Source organism: Oratosquilla oratoria, chromosome 34, assembly GCF_046742065.1.
Source record: "Oratosquilla oratoria isolate Oo_2021 chromosome 34, ASM4674206v1, whole genome shotgun sequence".
Classification (NCBI taxonomy): Eukaryota; Metazoa; Arthropoda; class Malacostraca; order Stomatopoda; family Squillidae; genus Oratosquilla; species Oratosquilla oratoria.
The window spans coordinates 40,723,516-40,742,789 of record NC_134810.1 but is presented as its reverse complement, the minus strand read 5'-3'; the positions used below and the strand labels follow the sequence as shown (position 1 = coordinate 40,742,789).

At 38.5% G+C, this 19,274-nt stretch overlaps 2 protein-coding genes across 2 annotated transcripts in view; one reads left to right on the top strand and one right to left on the bottom strand.

Annotated features, from left to right (window-relative positions):
- Positions 1-6,665, bottom strand: part of LOC143018228 (SREBP regulating gene protein) — an 11,968-nt gene extending 5,303 nt beyond the window's left edge. Inside the window, exons 1-2 of the mRNA XM_076173468.1 lie at positions 6,282-6,665; positions 5,797-5,953 (exon numbers count right to left, since the gene is read on the bottom strand). Of these exons, the coding sequence (XP_076029583.1) occupies positions 5,797-5,953; positions 6,282-6,389 (265 nt within the window). The 5' untranslated portion in view covers positions 6,390-6,665. The remainder of the gene's footprint in view (positions 1-5,796; positions 5,954-6,281) is intronic.
- Positions 6,666-6,800: 135 nt separating this feature from the next.
- Positions 6,801-18,968, top strand: LOC143018227 (mitochondrial inner membrane protein OXA1L-like). The gene is made up of 10 exons (XM_076173467.1): positions 6,801-6,956; positions 8,349-8,573; positions 8,805-9,399; positions 9,761-9,955; positions 10,213-10,356; positions 11,760-11,845; positions 13,391-13,555; positions 14,091-14,198; positions 15,767-15,932; positions 17,165-18,968. Exons 1-10 carry the CDS (start codon positions 6,849-6,851, stop codon positions 17,323-17,325), a joined length of 1,953 nt encoding a protein of 650 aa, XP_076029582.1. The 5' UTR covers positions 6,801-6,848; the 3' UTR covers positions 17,326-18,968.
- The last annotated feature ends 306 nt before the right edge of the window (positions 18,969-19,274 follow it).

Genomic DNA, 19,274 nt, shown 5'->3' with positions numbered 1-19,274 from the left:
TACGTTCATTTTCAACTTACGTTCGGCCGTTCGGAGCGTAACTAAAACGAAGTTGAGGAACGTCTGTATATACATATACATACACGAAGTAGACCACTTGGAAAAAAGAAACTAACGAAGCAAAGCGCTTTCGTATATTACATCCAGTGCAAAAAGTACATATATATCTGTGTCCCAAAAAATATAAATTGTTAACAAAGCATGCAATTATTACAAAGCCACAAGTTAGGAAAGCTACATATTTAAGGAGAGCTACTATATTATTAGCTAGTTTTCCCTGCTTTCAAAGACTCCTCTTCAAATGCGTCCAATAGCGTTCAATCGCATCAAATAACTACCTATCTAAACGGTTGGAATCCACTTCGTAGTGAATATGAAAGTCCTTAGTAAGTTTCATGGACTTTGGGCCACAAACAATGGAATTATATGCACGTGCCTTACCAGATTCGTAGCGTCTTGCAATATGCAAGCGGCCATCTTTGCTTTATACGGCGACAACATGATTTGGCGTGGCTCTCTCCCTTTGCTGACATCATTTTTTCAGTAACCAACAGATTTTTTTTCAGTACAGAGAGGAAGAATAAGGCAGAAGTACATATAATATACAGCATGGTTTATTTTAACCATGTACAGGAAGAACATGGAGAAATACATTAAATACACAATCATCAGTACACAGTAATGCAGTAAAATAGACAAATAATAAAGAAGAGTTAATTTATTTTAACAGTAATTTCACAAGATAAAACTATGCTGACTTTATTTTCTAAACAAAATCGACAATACTGATAACTGGTTTCACTCGCGTATTTGCAGCTGTACATATTTGGTGAGGAACGGGTAGTTATGACGGCCTGCCTATACCGATAAAGCTGATAACTTATGGTTAGTGGTGGGCGGGTACCGGTAAAAATTCTGGTGCCGTTAAGGATTTAAGTCATAAACGCGACTCGTACTTGGGACGTCACTACTGCCTCACGAGTCTTTTACTGGTGAAGTGGTAATCCCAGTAACGGCATTGTTTTTTACCGGTTAATCCGGTACTGAAATTTGCGGTATTTCCGCACTACTTTTGGTTAGCGAAGACTGCGGAGCTGATCATGGTGTCATCTGTGATTGTTATCGTTTGGGAGACACGGATTTTTTTTTTTCTAACATTTTGGAACGTTCTTGGAAAAAAAAAAATATATATATATATATATATATATATATATATATATATATATATATATATATATATATATAATGAATATAATAATGTTTACGACCTAAATGGATGAAATGAATGAGAATTTACTTTAAAAAAAATGCTTGAACATGCCGAGCCTATACTAATTCATACGTCACACCTGATACTGAAATACTGTTTCAGCATCGGGGAAAATGGTGTAGGAGTATACAGAGTTAGTTAATTTGTTAATTTTAAGCGTTATCACACTGGGCTATTTTCCCTCGGACCTCCACAACTTTTTCCGCCGTAAAATTTATATAGTAACATTTTGTTTTCTCAACAATTTACACAGAAGGTCATTTAATTTGTTGGAGGAAAATTATTTTCTCCATCATGTCAGATCCCTTCCCGAAAGCTGGGGGATGCAAATCTGCTCCCAAAAGTCGGAAGAAAAAATAAACAAATGCGATAACTGTTATGATGACTTTTAAACGAAAACACATCTATTTAGTTACGCCAGCCTGCGACATTCTTGATCTCCCTTTGTTTTTGAGTCTCGGGTTTACGATCTTATAATGGTGAATATTATGTTCGTGAAATGTATATTTTGAAATGAATATTTCGTACAAGTTAAAGGACACAATTTATATTTTCAACCAATCACATCCGGGGAATGATTTGTGCGGCCAACAGGAGCGTCCGCATGGGGTGGAAAAAAAAATGGTTAATGGTATTGGGCTATATCAAGATACACACTTCAAACTGGCAGCATAGGCTTATATTTACGTGACGACCAAGGTTTCAAACACAAGCTGGATTTCGGGGGGTGGGGGTAAGGTTCCGGTCAAAATCATTGTCCTCAAATTTGAAGCAGTATTAAATGAATATAGTCCAATTAACTTTTTTCACACAAACTCCGAACAAGTGAAGGAATTATTGCGAAGAAACAGCCTTTCGATTCGCAGCCAGAAAAAAAAATATTACGATTTAAAAATAGTAATACAATATCCATACGAGACGGATATTTCATGGGACTAAAAAGTAAATAAATAGTCATGAATGAGTACACCAGTGATTTTTTTTTTTTTTTTACGTGACCCTATATATCTGTCCTGTCAAGCGACTCAGAACGTGTGTACATGCAGTTATAATAACCAATCATTTAGATATACATTTATATGTTTATGAAATTAATTTAGATTACTACATCCCAAAATATAAATGTAAATAGATTAAGATAATAATAACAACATCGGGAAAAATATTAAATTATACTTTATTTACTTTCTGGCAACATCAAAGCTGTCTACACGGCGGACGCGTACTGGACGCGAATGATAACGTATCGTACATCAACGCTTTACAACTAAGCTACTTTAGTTATTAATTTTTTTGTCAAATTTTGTAGCTATGTATATTATTGCAATGATCCAACTTCACCTCTGAAATATTCCTTAACTTTACTTACATATCATTTTGAAATTCGGATTTTACTTATTTATATAATATTATAATACTTTTTTTCAGAGATCGCCGTGGCGGTATTCTAGGCTAGCATACCACTTGATGTTACTACTTCGTTTGAGCAGAATATTCTAGATTCCGTAAGAATATCTCAAAAAACCTCTCTCGTTCGTATTGACAGTCAGCTTCTCACTATTTGACGCGAGAGTAATTTGACATATGAACATTTGAAAAAAAAAATAAAGATCGTAACCAAAGTCGTTTCAACTTAAAAGAAGTAGCAAAAGCAAATAGTATGCTAACAAGAAATGCCTAGTGTGCTGGCACTATTATTCTATATTAGTGATTAGCGATTGTTTTAACGCTCCGAGTGGTACAAACCAATTCTAGAACATTAAAATACAACGACGAAGTGACATAAAAAAAATCGTTCGCTTATCGAACGCACGCTAACACCGACGTCCTGGACATAAACATTACCGAAGCCATGTACAATCTAATCAAACTGAGCATGAACTAAGGACAACATAAGCTGTCGGAGCTAATTATTGTTCGAAATTATGCAGTTGCAAACGGCCGACGACAGGCGTAGGCGACGTTATCACACTGGGATATTTTTCCTCCGACAATTGGAGCAGATTTGCAGACCGCAGTTTTCAGGACGGGATCCGATATGCTGAAGGAAAATAATTTTCCTCCAGCATATGAAATTATATTAAATGTATTTTTGTTGAGAAAACAAAATAGTTTGCCGCAGTGATTTTACGGCGGAAGAAATTATGGAGGGCGGTACCGTCGACTAAATCGGATGTTGGAGGAAAATAGTTCAGTGTGACAACCCTTTGATTGTACGGAGAGGCTGAGTTGGCATATTGGATGTGGTAATTCCGAACAAAATATTCTGTTTGGGACTTACTTTCGGGAAAAAAGGCTTATCACACTGGGCTATTTTTCCTCCGACCTCCGATTAATCGGCGGCACCGCCCATCTCCAGCACTTTTTCCGCCGTAAAATGACTATGGCGAACTATTTTGTTTTCTCAACAAAAATTCATCGAACATCATTCGATATGCTGGAAGAAAATAATTTTCCTCCAGCCTATCAGCTTCCTTCCCGGGAGCTCCGGATTGCAAATTTGCTCCGACAGTCGGAGGAAAAATAGCCCAGTGTGATAACGCTTTTACGTTCACAAAAAATGCCGAAAACGCCAATAACTGTTCGTAAACCGGGACGACGAAGCAAATGAGTACAATTTTAAAATAATCGAAGATTATAAATCATATTTTTATTAGAATAATTTCCATACAAATTAATATGGATCACATGAAGAGGGTGACAATTCTTCACGTGGGCTATCCTAGGGTGACAATTCTTCATGTGGGCCATCCTGGGTTTACGATTCTTTGGTTGTGCAAGTTGATGACAATAAGCATAATCCTCATTCAATCTAACCTAATCTTCATTCCACTGTTGATATTTGGTGTACTGGGGTGACAATTCTTCAGGTGGGATCTCATGGGGTGACGATTTTTCATGTGGGCATTCTGGAATAACTTCTTCATGTGACCCATTAATATTTATTTACACACCATGGGGTGTGTCTCAAAGATTAAGACATTGTTTGATTGTCGAGTGTATTTTATGATGTGGCCTTCTTCAACCCTGATCTGTTCTTCTCTACAGATCAGTAGTTTTGAACCTTTGCTTCTTTTCGCAGATGTTGGAGTAATATCTGTATTCCTTTCTTATTAGTTTGACAGTTCAATAGACCTATTCTGATTGCTTGAAATGTGTCTGCTCTTTTAAGAATCATGGTGATGCAGCATTTTGAAAGACAATGTGCATATGGATAGATTAGACATGTATAGAAAACAAAATAAATCATGGTGTATATGTATTTGTCTTATTCTTCATATACATTGTATAATGTAAAATATATATATATATATATACACATATATATAATTCTGTTATATTCTTCCTTTCTGTATAGAAGAACTCTGTTTTGGTTACTGACAAAATCATGTCGACAATGAGAAAATGCCATGTACAGTTAGAAGACATACGCACTTGACATTCCAACTTGATGCCAGTGCCTGATTTGCATTATATACTAACCCAACTAGAAGCAAAGTGAATATGAAGATTGCTGGATGCTACAAACCTGATAATTCATGTGCAGATAACTTTATTGTTACTGGCTCAAAGTCCATGAAACTTGCCAAACACATTTATCTTATCTGCAGTATAATCAGTATTGGGATGGTTTGGACACATGGAAAGAATGAAGAAAGATTAGTAAAAGAGGTGTGGAAGGCAGAGGTGGAAGGAGTGAACATGAGGGGGCAACCAAGGATGAGATGGATGGATGGGGTAAAAGGGGCATTGGGAAAGAGGGGAATGTTTGTCGAGGAAAGACGGGAGAGGATAGAAGATAGGGGTGAATGGATGATGCTGTGATGCATGAAGGGTAGTGGGTGGGAGATGGGGGGTGAGGGACTATGTGTGAGAAATAAATTGATGAAGCCCAAAGGAATTTCTCCCCATCTTCTCCTTTTCTACATGAGGGGACAGAGAGGGGGGTTGCCAATTTAATGAAGTGGCTTTGCTGTGGATGTGCTGTGTCTTGTCGCACTGCTACTGACCCAGGGTAGTGGGTGAGATGCAAGGATGACCCGTCATCCAGTAGGTGTCAAGATAAGAGGGATGGAAGGGGGTGGGTGGGAGTGGAGTATGTTGTGGATGGAATGAGTGGGAATGGTTTTTATGCCTCCCATGTACGGGGATGAAAAAGCCTTTGATATGTGTATGTATAATCACTTCAAAATTTATTCCACCCATGGAGAATTATTCTATGCTACTGGACATCATTGGGCATTTTTGGACGATACTGGCCATATCATAACCCTGAAGAATATTATCTATTTGCCCATTGTTCTCATATCATCCTTCATATCAAATGCTTCATAACTGCCATAAACAATGAGGATATTATATGTTCATGTCATTTTTTATTTAATTAGGAATGAATTTCATACAAAAGTAGATCACTTATAACCACCAAGCCAAAACTGAGAACTCTTGCATTCATAATACAAGACACTTTTAAATCAGGTTCACTATTTATATCCAATCAATTAAAAAAAAAAAAAATGCCTTACCTTGGTCATCTGCAAGAAGTACCTTCCCTTGCACTGAATTCCTACAAGACATCACTGTTCCTCTCCCTGTATCATTGGACAGATCTGGACCCCACCGGAAATCATTGACACGAACTCCAGTCAAGGTTGATTCTCTTTCATTTGCTGTTCCCATACTCTGATAAAGAAAATATGTACATAACATAAATATCCTTGTGTCTCCAAATATGCAGTATTGCTCATGTATCATTCCAACTTTACTAAGGAAAAATTATAGTTCTTTGAATGTCATCTTCTACTAACCTTTCTGGGATGAAACTTTTTTACTTTTGTATAATAATGATAATCCTAGCTGAACTCACGTCTCTCCCATATGTCACATCACAATACGTGGGTGATATTGTAAAATAAAATAAAAAGGAAAAAGGGAAGAAAGAGTGGTATGTGATTCTACGCCAATTTGTGCATTTCACCGCAAACGAATGAGTGTCTATTTGTGTACTTACGTCCATCCGTGCCCAAACAGAAACTAAACAGTATGTCACTCCAGCCAAAAGAATCACCGTCAGGATGGTCTTATTTCGTAAAATGCGCATTATTTTTGCTACCAGCATCTTCAAGTCTTATAACTGAGTGGAATGATGCCAACCAGAAAGCCGACATTATTTATCATCAGGAGAAATTCGTAGGAATATTAATTCCTACACTATGTTCCCTACCATTTTGTTTGTTTACAAATTACGGACTGGGGATAGTATGGGCATACATTTTTATACAATTTATTACTACAGACTATATAGAAAACATAAACAATCGTATCAATATAGCATAGAATATGTTCTGTTTGGCTTCCTGATAAAATTATATTATTTTTTCTATATAATGAAAAATGTTTTATCCTCTGTTGTGTTTATATACGAGTATTTTCTTGACTTGTTTTATATATGGTTTACTATATACATCAATGAAATTTTCTCTATTTTATAATGATAATATAAGAAAATTTTATACTATTCTTTTGTAAATTATATAACATTTCGTTTGCTCGAAGTTCGAACAAAAACACTTCTAACATGGCTCAGAATGTATGTAAACATATTAAACTAGGTAATATTGGAAACTATCATAGCACTGTTGTAAGATCCGGACAATATGGATGGCGCAGTAAAAGTATATATCCTGTAAGTATGTCAATTTATATACGTATAGATTACTTGATTCTTTACATTTGCTAATGAAATAACTTGATCTGAGAAACCGGTAAGTGTAAGGCTACTGCTGAATTGTAAGTATAATAAATGTAGAATTACATAAGATATAATGGTACGTTTACTTAACTTACTAGCTTTCATTATGCCATACAATCAGGTTCTATTCCAGTATCACTCAACACATTTTTTACTTCTTTATCTCATTTAAATTAATTTTTCTAATCTATGGAATGGTCAATGGTTTTTATTAGCAGATAGGTTATAACATTTATAGTGGAAGCCGTTGAACATTGTAAGATTCATGTCAAATGTCCACATCATACTTAGCCAGGCCCAGGTTGAGTGACATTCCTCAAGCACCCAAGGTTCCCTTCAATCGATTCATCCCATTTTCAGTATTTCCTTCAGTATGATCTATCACTCCATTCACCTTTGCCTTCCACACTTTTTTTTATTAGTCTTTCTTCACTCATTATTTTCATATGTCCAAGCCATCATGGTAACATCTGGTAATATATGCTGATTGTAAAGTCTGCATTTCAAACATAGTCATAAATAAAAGAAGGGAAGAGGGTGGAGGGGAGTGGAGTGTGATAGGGATGGAATGGGTGGGAGTGGTTTTTATGCCTTTGTTTTTTGGCTACCTCCCTTGTAAGGGGGAAAAAAGCCTTTGGTATATGTATGTATGTATGTCTTAATGAACATAGTTAACTGCCACTTGTCAGCAGTGTGTATGTCTTTCCTGTTAGTGTATTTATTGGGTGACAAATTGTCCATAGCCAAGACTACTAGTTTGCTTTCCTCCTCTGTTTTTGCAGTTGTGTTTATTCCTCATTACACAGTTCCATGACATGCTTCTCATTTACCAGTCTAAATCTTTGCACATTTTAATTTTTAATTTTTATGTTCCACTTCTTGTCCCCAATAATCAATCTAGTTTAGATATTCCTGTAACAGTTTGTAATCTTCATTGTTTTTTACATTATTCATGATCTTGGTGTCTGTGAATAGGTTGATGGAACTATTTGTTTATTCATCATGTTAATGATGTATATTAGGAACATCAGAGGTGCAAGAAGTAAGCCATATGGAACTGTGCTCACTGCTTTTCTGGAGTTTGGTGTCTGTTATTCACAGCTGAAAACTCATTTGTTTTGAGAGAAGATTAGATAATTTCATGGATAACGATGATAGGTGGTAATGGACATGGAACTACCCAGTGTAGGTCATATGGTCTCGTATTCTCCCCCATTCTTGTGCTTGTCTATTTTTATATTCATCATACATCTAGCACCTTTTTTCTATTTTGCATTAATGTATTTCTAAAGGTCACGTATTTTACGAATTGTTTGATATTTCCAGGCATGTCAATACTACAAAACACTGGCCAGTTCTTACCCCAGTTCCTGTTCAATATCACAACAAAGTAGGATGAAACCTCATGGGAGAATGGTTATGCCAATTGGCCATAGGTTTCTTCAGCTGCACCCACAAACTTTGGTCAAGAGGGCACCTATGTGTAGATTACAGTCACACAACTTCAGCACAACTACATCAGCTGCAGCAATATCTGGACTCCTTGAGAGAGTAAGTAGTATTTAACCATTTGTATTTATGAATTTGTATACAGGAAAGGAGCAAGGCATGTTGGATCCCATCTCCTACTCTCCAAGTTTATCATATTCATTCTCTCTCTCTCTGTCTTTGCTCTCTCAGTCAAGCCTCACTCAGTTGTTTTAGTTTTCTGTAGGGTAAAGTGATTTTGTTTTGAAAAATGATTTCTCTAACATACCCACTCTATTCATGTACACTCCCTAGTTATTTTCAGTAAAGGCAGCCCCAGTCACCACAGAAGAAGAATTTGGTCAAATGCCAGAAGTAACTACTCAAGTTCCTTTGCAAGAGCCTGTAACTGATTTCTCTTCTCAAAATGTGACCCAAGAAGCTGTGAGTGAACCTGTCAGTCAGTTTGGTGCAGTTGAGCAACCTGCTTTTGAAGGCTTGACTTTTGTTGAGGACAAAGGCACTCCTATAATGGAAACAATAGATGGAAGTGAAGCACAAATCCCCTTTGAGACGTCTGCTGCAATGGATGTTCCTCTAGACACAACTGTTCAGGCAACACCTGTAGATATGCCTATCATGGCTACATCGACTGCAGACACACCTGTTATGACTACGTCAATTCCAGACACACCTGTTATGGCTACATCAACTGCAGACACACCTATTATGACTATGTCGAGTGCAGACATACCTATTATGACCACATCAACTCCAGACACACCTGTTATGGCTACAACAACTGCAGAAACACCTGTTGTGGAGTCACTTGGTGTTGATGTACCCGTTGCTGATATCCCAGTTGCAGATGTAGTTTCAGCTGGAGCATCAAATGAAATTCCTCTTGTAGGTAAGTGAAATGGGAAGAAGTCTTGATGTAACATACACTATTGAGTAAGGATTGATAGTAAGGGGATCATTGATAGTGACCTGCTTTGGGTGGTCCTGTGAAACAGTCATTAGGGAAAATAATCTCTGTACAGTTTGTCTTCAAATCCCATTAATATCTATACCTCCATCTGGAAAGTACTTAGACAACAATGAAATACTTCTTTGCCAAGGAGATGAGGATATTTATCAGCCACTCTGATGGGTGCAGATCAGCGAAACTTGGGTCTAGAATTTTTATTAATGTGTGGTTGAAGAGTTTACATGATGTCAGTTGCAAATTCATTCCAAACATCCATTAACATGGTTCTTCAATTATACAGATTCCATACAGTACATCCCACCTCCACCTGCTCCTCCAGTAGAAGAAGCAGCAGCACAAGTCTTGAACGCTCTTGGGGAGCCAACATTTGCTAGTCTTGGCTTAGGGGGTTGGACTCCAGTTGGGCTCGTACAGAATTGGCTCGAATTCATGCACGTCTCGCTCGACCTTCCGTGGTGGGGAACCATTGCACTAGGTAAGTCTGTCAAAGGTGAAATTTCGTGATTACTTTAATTTCATTTTTCACTGAAAGTACTTTGCTTTGCTTTGTTGAAAACCCTTATGATGTCAGCCGAGGTCATTGGTGGCATAGTAGTTATGTAAAATATTATCTGCATTGTTTATTTTTATTTATTTTATTTTATTTTATTTTATTTTTTTGTGTCATGTATTGTGATTTATAATTTGTCACCTGTTTTATTCTCAAGAATGCCATCTTCCCTCCCTCTAAAGCCACGGTGATCCTAAGAAGCTTACTCTTCCCGTTGGTGATTGTGGCCCAGCGCAACACAGCCAAGATGAACAACAACATGCCGCAGCTCCAAGTACTCCAGATGAAGATGACTGAAGCGAGGAACATGGGCAATCACATGGAATGTGAGAGTTTTTTTTTTACTCTGTATTGCACTTCTTTTCTGCATGAGGGAACGGAGAGGGAGGGTTACCAATTTAATGAAGCGGCCTTGCTGTGTCTTGCGACACTGCTTCTGTCCCGGGACAGTGGGCAAGATGCAGGGATGACCCGTCATCCAGGAGGTTCCAAGATAAGAGGGAGGGAAGAGGGTGGAGGGGAGTGGAGTGTGATAGGGATGGAATGGGTGGGAGTGGTTTTTATGCCTTTGTTTTTTGGCTACCTCCCTTATAAGGGGGGGAAAAAAGCCTTTGGTATATGTATGTATGGATATTGCACTTGCAAGAATTCTTATTAGTTTGAAGGTTGAATTACAGTTTCTTTCTGCTGCTGTCAAGTTTGGTTCTCAAGGAAAGGTTGTAGGCCTTAGAACTGCCTAGTGGAGGCCTTATGGTCTCTTGCAGTCTCCTTCATTCTTATGTAGACTGTGATTAGTTTCCTTCAGTTGATCAAAGCTCATGCTTGCTGTTGAGCTTAGTATGTATGTTTTCTTGTTATATTTGTAATGATTTTGATTGTCAAGTTCTTGATGTGTGGGTTGAAGGACATGAATTGAAAGCGAGGACCAGGAGTTAAAGATTCTTTTGCTGTGGAAGGGTTGTCTGGAGTGAGCAATGTGATGATTTCTTAGGGTAGGCCTCCATTGAATTTTTTCAAGGCCATTGTTCTAGTTTGTATAAGCAAGTTTTATTTGTATTTTTTCAAGAATTACATGATTTTTTTGAGAATACCGCACACTTTTCATGCAGTTCTTGAATGTAAATAAAACTTGTTCAAATATTGAAGAAGGAAGCTCGCTGGCTGAGTGGGTTAGGGCGTTGTTACTTGTGGTGAAGGTCGAGGGGATGGCAGTTCGAATCCTGTCACCGGCAAAGTTGAACCAAGGGCATGGTTCATTAAATTCCATGCTACAAAGCCCTCTGTGAGGGGCACCGTCCTAGCCTCCTGATAGGGAGGGAGTGTGTGACGTTAAACCATATATGGAATAGACTTAGTAACCAAGTAGTAAGTGCTGAAACTATCAGTTGTTTTAAGAAATGATTAGACAACTTTATGGATGACAGGTGGTGATGGATACGGAGCTGCCTGGTGTAGGCCTTATGGTCTCTTGCAGTCTCCTTCATTCTTATATTCATCATCATCATCATCATCAAATATTGAACACTAATGCTGCATTACTTCTGACCCAGGCAGTGGGACAGGGATGAGGAGTTAAAATGAGAGGGAAATGAAAGGATAATGGATGGGGGGTGGGATGAGTGTGTGCCTTGACTGGCCACCCCCCTTATTAGGGGGGAAAGCCCTCGGTACATAATGTGTTGTGTTGAACCTTTGCACTTTGATGTTATCAGTTTATTCTTCTTTTCAGCTGCTCGCCTCGCCCAAGAAATGTCAGTGTTTCTGAAAGAGAAAGAAATCAGTCCTTTGAGGTCCGTGATTGTTCCTCTTGCACAGGTAATTTGTTGTTAAATTGTTTATTTTCTTGACAAGTTGTCAGAAATTTGATATACGTAGATTATAAAAGTTAATGTAGGTAACTCTCAAGTATAATATTTGGTTTTGCTTAACTGTAAAAAAGTGGTCTGATCTTGATACATACATACATATACCAAAGGCTTTTTCCCCCTACATGGGGGGGGTAGCCAAAAAGAAAAAGGCATAGAAACCACTCCCACCCATTCCATTTCTTATATATTCCATTCCCCTCCACCCTCCTCCCTCCCTCTTATCTTGGCACCTCCTGGATGATGGGTCATCCCTGCATCCTGCCCACTGCCCTGGGTCAGAAGCAGATCTGATCTTGATAAACTTGAAAATACCATGCCTGTTCTCGCAGACTATTCTTGCTGGAAATCTATAACCTCAGTGTAGTAATAACAATTATAACTGTTTCATTGGTTGGAAACCTGCAGCTTCACAGCAGTTAGCAATGATTTTTGGGTCCTCCAGTGTATCTCTTCAGGGGAAAAAAATGGAATATTTTCCCTGTTGAATTAATGTTCCACAGCATGGCCGCTTCATTAAATCGGCGACCCCCCCATTGCATAAAAGGAGAAGACGGGGAGAAATCCCTTCGGGCTTGTGACACTGCTTCTGACCCAGGGCAGTGGACAAGGTGCAGGGATGACCCGTCATCCAGGAGGTGCTAAGATGGGAGGGAGGGTGGAGGGGTGTGGAGTGTATTCAGGGATGGAATGGGTGGGAATGATTTTATGCCTTTTCCTTTTTGGCTACCTCCCTTGTAAGGGGGGAAAAACCTTGGTATATGTATGTATGAATTAATGTTGGTCTGTTTATGTGTTACCGGCAAGGAGGAGAGAGAAGAGAAGGAGAAGAGGATTTGCTAGTCAATAATTTTTATGGGAGAAAAAATGGAAGAATAGGTTGTCTCGGTACAGATTTTGGATATGTTGTGAAGGCAAAGAGGTGCCAAGATAAGAGGGAGGGTGGAGGGGAGTGGAGTGTATTCAGGGATGGAATGGGTGGGAATGGTTTTTATGCCTTTTTCTTTTTGGCTACCTCCCTTGTAAGGGGGAAAAAGCATTTGGTATATGTATGTATGTGAAGTTACAGTTGATATACTTGTTCTCTTTCACCCAGAATGTTTATAACCACAAGAAATGCAATCGGGCTTGTTCACAGAATACAAGGGTCACTTGGTTACAACTGACGATGATTAGGGTTTACGTCACAAACTCCCTCCTATCAGGATGCTAGGATGGTGCCCCTTACAGTAGACTTTGTAGCATGGAATTTAATGAACCATGCCCTCAGTTTAACTATCCCTGAGCAGGGTTCGACTTGTCCTCATCTCTACCTCCACCGCAAGTAACGACGCCCAAACTCACTCGGCCAGCTACAACTACTAAATAAATATCAGGACACCGATGCTGGCAACCTCGTATACCCACTCGTGTCTACGTAGGTGTCATTGTATTCTAGGTGTTAAGTGAATCTAGTGGATTGTATATCCATTTAATCTATGGTATTTGTTCACAGGCTCCTATCTTCATTTCTATGTTCCTGAGTCTTCGGAAACTGAGTAACCTCCCAATTGAATCTATGAAAGAAGGAGGAATGTTGTGGTTCACAGACCTTACAGTAGCTGACCCATATTTTGCTCTTCCCATCATTACCTCCTTAACACTTGCTGCAACAATTGAGGTTAGTGAATTCTTAAAGTTTATTGGCTTTGAAATAAAAGGGTGTTAATGAAATAATAACAATGGAAAACAGTGTATTAAACAAAGTACTCCAAGAAAAACGTGGATTCACTTGGATGGCGTAATAGAAACTGTGCTTGGGGACGCCAACTCAGAGGTGGGAAAACTCTGGAGCGTATGGGCAGAACATTTGGTTCTTACAACATATGTACAATATGCAATAATAAATACACAATACTTCAAGTACACCATTACAAGGGTGATCAATGGGAGTATGCCTTTGACTTGGCTAACTCCCCTATTGTTCCTTGTTTTGTAATATTTTATAATTCAAACATCTAATTTCCATTGCTTCTATACAATTTATATTTTTTATATTATTATTATTATTATTATTGGAATGGGTGGGAGTGGTTTCTATGCCTATGTTTTTTGGCTACCTCATGTGCAAGGGGGAAGAAATCCTTTTGGTATATGTATGTATTATTATTATTGTAATTATTTTATAATGTATCTCTGTTATTTTATTATTACAGTTAGGAACAGATGGACCAAGCATGAAGGCTTCCAATATGCAAATGATGCGATATTTTATCCGAGCCATGCCCTTCATCATCTTCCCCTTCACCTTTTCATTTCCAACGGTAAGAAATTGTTTCCTTCTTTTAGCTTTATATGAATCTGTGATACAGGATGCTTGCTGGCTGAGTGTTGCAGTGGAGGTCAAGATGATGACGATTTGAATCCTGCTTGGGGCGAGTTGAACCAAGGGCATGGTTCATTAAATTCCACGCTACAAAGTCCACTGTAAGGGGCACCGTACTAGCCTCCCGATAGGGGGAGTTTGTGACGTTAAACCAAATCTTGGACCTGTGATGAGTACCCGCCTATGGTGGTCCAGTTAGACAGATATTGTAGAGAATCGTTTCCTTATGTTTTATCTTAAAATTCCAGCAAAATACTCTCCTCAGTGTGGAGTAGCTGGACTGCTTCTAAGATTTCTCCTTATCAGATTTTAATTATCTTTCCTCTACTTTTTCACACGAGAGCTGACAACCAACAAATACTCCCCACCCTTTCCTTCTTCCAACCAGTGACATTGAAACCGACTTTCACTGGTACAACAAACAATCATCCAACATTTCTTTCCATAGATGTATGGAGGACCTTCAGACAGTTGCCCGTTTCTGTGGAGTATGTTTCCAACTCCAAACCTTTGCTAGCTTTTGCATTTACCTGTTGAAGACAGGGCATGTATGAGGATTGGGAACAGAGAGGGAGTTTGAGGTGAATGTGGAGCTGCATCAGGGTTATGTTATGTCATCGTGGTTGTTTGGTTTATATGAGGGATGGTAAGAGTGTGGAAAGTGGATACTGATGGAGGGAACTTGAGGGGAAGACAAAGAATGACTTGGATGAATTGGGTAAAAGGGCACTTCGATGTGCAAGCGATGTCTGTTAAGCTGAGTGCAAAAGATGAGAGTGAACGGAGATGGATTGTGAATGGACAAAAGGGTGATGTGGCCTAAAAGGATGTTCTTGTCATCTATGTAAAATGTTTGGCTGAAGAGGAGGGTTGCCATATAAGGAATCGGTGGGAGTAAACCAGCTCCTGCCATAGAAGTGCTGTGTCAAACTGCATTGCCTTTGACCCGAGTAGTGCGGTGTTGCTTGGATGGGAGGGGCTTTATATGACTTTCAATGTATAGATGGTACTTGCAGCAGAGGTCAGGGTGACAACAGTTTGAACCCTGCCATTGGTGAGTTGTACCAAAGGGATGGTTTATTAAATTCAACCCAACATTTTTCTGTAAGGGCCACCAGCCCAGCCTCCTGATAGGGGGAGTTTTGTGATGTTAAATCAAATCATCAGAGGGTAGATATGTGCTTTGATTCAACCACCTTTATAAAAGGGAATGCAATGGGGCTTTAGTACCTGGAATAATAACGAATCTATAGCAATAGTAAGAAAAGAGGATTTTGATCAAATTTACACTTTAGATCTACAGAAACATCTTTCATAAAATTTGTGTTAGAACTCTAAATGTACAGCTTTTTTTTTCTGGATACTACCTTTTCTATTACTGTACAATTCATTTTCATTGGACATAGGCTCAGTGTTTATTAAAACATGTTCCTAATCCATTTCTATATATTTGGTTGCTAGTGACATCATGCAAATTAGAGTCAAATTGTAATGCTTACTTTTCAGGCTGTTCTCTGCTACTGGGTCTCCACAAATATGTTCTCGCTTGTACAAGTTGGCGTACTAAAAATTCCTACCGTGCGACAGTACTTTAATATTGAAATGACAATCAAACATAAACCAGAAACTCTTCCACAGAAGAAAAAAGGATTTGTGGAAGGATTCCAGGAATGTAAGTACATTAATGTATAATTACATACGTACCAAAGGACCTTTTCAATAAAGGGGTGATGGCCAAGTCTAATCATACACCCACAGTAGTTCACATTTATTTATTTGTTAATATTTGTCTGTTTGTTTATTATTTCCCTATATATTATTTAAATCAGAGAAGAAGAGAGAAGGAGTTTGAATGTGTTTGAGATGAGGTGTCTGAGAAGTATGGTGGGGGTTACTAGGCTAGATAGAGTGAGAAATGAGGAGGTGAGGAGGAGAACAGGGGTGAAAAAGGATTTGGGAGAGAGGGTTGATGAAAGAATATTAGGATGGTTTGGACACATGGAAAGAATGAGTGAAGAAAGACTAGTAAAAGAGGTATGGAAGGCAGATGTGGAGGGAGTGAACATGAGGGGACGTCCTAGGATGAGGTGGATGGATGGGGTGAAGGGGGCTTTGGGGAAGAGGGGAATGTCTGTTGAGGAAGGAAGGGAGAGGACGGAAGACAGAGGTGAGTGGAGAATGGTTGTATATGGATGATGTTGTGACTGCATGAGGAGGAATGGGCGGGGGGGTGGGGGGTGGGGTAGTATGTGTGAGTAAATTTTGACGCAGCCCGAAGGGATTTCTCCCCGTCCTCTCCTTATATGCAAAGGGGGACGGAGAGGGGGGGTCGCCGATTAAATGAAGCGGCCTTGCTGTGGATGTACTGTGTCTTGCGACACTGCTTCTGACCCAGGGCGGTGGGCAGGGTTCAGGGATGACCCGTCATCCAGGAGGTGCTCAGATGAGAGGAAGGGTGGGAGGGGTGTGGAGTGTATTTAGGGATGAAATGGGTGGGAGTGTTTTTATGCCTTTCCCTTTGTGGCTACCTCCCTTGGAAGGGGGAAAAAGCCTTGGTATATGTATGTATGTATGTATTATTTACCATTTACCTGTTTGTTTATTATTTAACTTTACATTTTTATCTATTTACTTGTTATATTTATTATTATTGATATTATTATAATTTTGGCTTATTTGTTTCTTTATTTATTTATCGTTATTATATATATATATATATATATATATATATATATATATATATATATATATTTGTACCCAATGTAGTTATGGACCAAAAGGTCTACTGTTGGCATGCTCCTCCTGTGTCCTTTGTAGTGACAGAAATTGTGTTTTGTTAGTATGAATTTATTGAGCTTCATTATGTGTGCTGTGTATTGGTTTTCATGTAAGGTCTTTCAACAGCTTGGACCAATATGAGAATCACAAGGGAGATTGAAGAGAGGCAACAGCTTGATGAAGTGAGGTTTCGGAAGGCAGGAACAGGACCCATTGTTCGTACTTACAGAGACGATCCAACCAAGCGGAAGAATGTTATCGACGTAAAGCCGGTAAACAAGAAGTGAACGGATGGAAGAGAAATTTAATTTCTTGAAACAAGATGTATCTAGTCTAAATGGCTAGTTGAATTGCATGGAAAAGGAAAAATTGATAAAATGTATTTGAGCAGTTAATAAGAATGTAAGCGGAAGAATGTTATCAACGTAAAGGCAGTAAACAAGAAGCGAACGGATGGAAGAGAAATTTAATTTCTTGAAACAAGATATATCTAGTCTAAATGGCTAGTTGAATTGTGTGGAAAAGGAAAAATAGATCAAATGTATTTGAGAAGTTAATAAGAATACATTTGGGTTTGTTAACCCAGATGATAGTTCTGTGATTACGAGAATTGTTGAGCTAGTGAATCACTGGATGAATGATCATATTTATGGTAGAAACGGGGGGTCACAGGTCTTCTTGGGAAACATGAATTGATATGGCCACAAATGTGGAGAGATGTGTAATGTAGAACACAAAGGTCGTTTATACAAATTCCAAAGATTGAATAGCCATTTTAGCTTAAGAATTTGTTCATTGGTTTTCATTTATTCTAATGTAAAATGTATGTACATGATGCTTTGAAAAGTCAAGGACATCCAGACTAGAATATACATACATATACGAATGGCAATTTCCCCCTTACAAGGGAGGTAGCCAAAAAATAAAAGGCATAAAATCCACTCCCACCCATTCCATCCCCACATATTCCACTCCCATTTACCTCCTTTCCACCCTCTTATCTTTGCTCCTCCCAGAGACTAGATTTTTTTTTTTTCTGTACAAAAGTTGGCTATAAAGGATTGTATAAAGAAAGCGGAAAGCTAAAGCCAAAGTCATCTTTGTTTCCAGAAACTATTGTACAATGAAACAAGTTTTATGTTAGAAATAGCAGCCAGGCACATGTATTCTCATTTCAGAGAGTTGACCTCAGGTTAAGTACCAGTATCATCTTTTTAAGGTCATCTGGTAGCTGAGAACATTTTGTTGTGAACTAAACACACTTCAGTTTGAATCCCACCAGGGTTAGTCATGTATTCAATTTGTCTGAAATCAGTGCAAATACATGTTGGGTGAAACCCAGGATTCAATAAACTAGAGATCACATATGTTTGGTAAATGGGGTTGACCAAAGTGCAGAACTAGGTCAAGTACTGACCTGTCTATTGCAGGCCTGAAGGCAGCAAGTATTTCATTGTGGACGCAAAAGCACAATCTGATTCAAGTTTAGACAAGGTTAGTCATTTATTCTGTCTGAAATTAGTGTGGTCAGATACCTTAGTGCTGTGGGTTTCCGAGTCTACAGATTGATTGATGAAACAATGGCGATTAGATTATTTCACCCATTGAACATCATCTGTAAGTCATACTTGGCAATTTATTATACAATAGTCAGTGTTTGGGCTGTTGTATACACTTGACTTAGTTTGACACTGCTCCTGTGAAACAATAAAGCAGAGTTGATGATTGTAAGACTACTTTGAGATGCAGAAGTGATCTCAAGGGTAAGAAAGAAGTCATAAAGCTCTGAAAGGAGTTACAGGCTAAGATACTGTAATTTTCACATGTACAGACCAGGTTGAAGATGAAAGATTTTTTGTATATAATTTGTTACATTTGAAATGTAAATTATTGTACAACCATACCCAATTGAATAAACATTTGTTAGTAACCCATGTCTCAATTAGCCAATTTTAGCAAGATTGAATTATGTCCATCCCAGATCTACTAACTGGTAGTACTTAACAAGTCTTGGAATTCATATGGTACAATATGTTGTAATTACTATTGGTGCGGCTAGAATCAATCTCCTCAGTTCCATGTGTGTACAGTATATGTGTGTATACATACCAAGGGGACGTTGCTCCTTTATAAGAGTGGACATGTCAAAGCATACCCAGATTTTTGTGGTAAGACAGATATGTGAGAAAGCTACAGGAAAAGGTAAGTATGTTTTTTTGGCTTTTATGCATCTGGA

Excerpts from the sequence above, each read along its gene's own strand:
- LOC143018227 (XM_076173467.1), top strand. The coding sequence starts at position 6,849 with ATGGCTCAGAATGTATGTAAACATATTAAACTAGGTAATATTGGAAAC. Across the intron at positions 10,357-11,759 it reads CATGGGCAATCACATGGAAT|CTGCTCGCCTCGCCCAAGAA; the intron begins GTGAGAGTTTTT and ends TCTTCTTTTCAG. Across the intron at positions 13,556-14,090 it reads CACTTGCTGCAACAATTGAG|TTAGGAACAGATGGACCAAG; the intron begins GTTAGTGAATTC and ends TTATTATTACAG.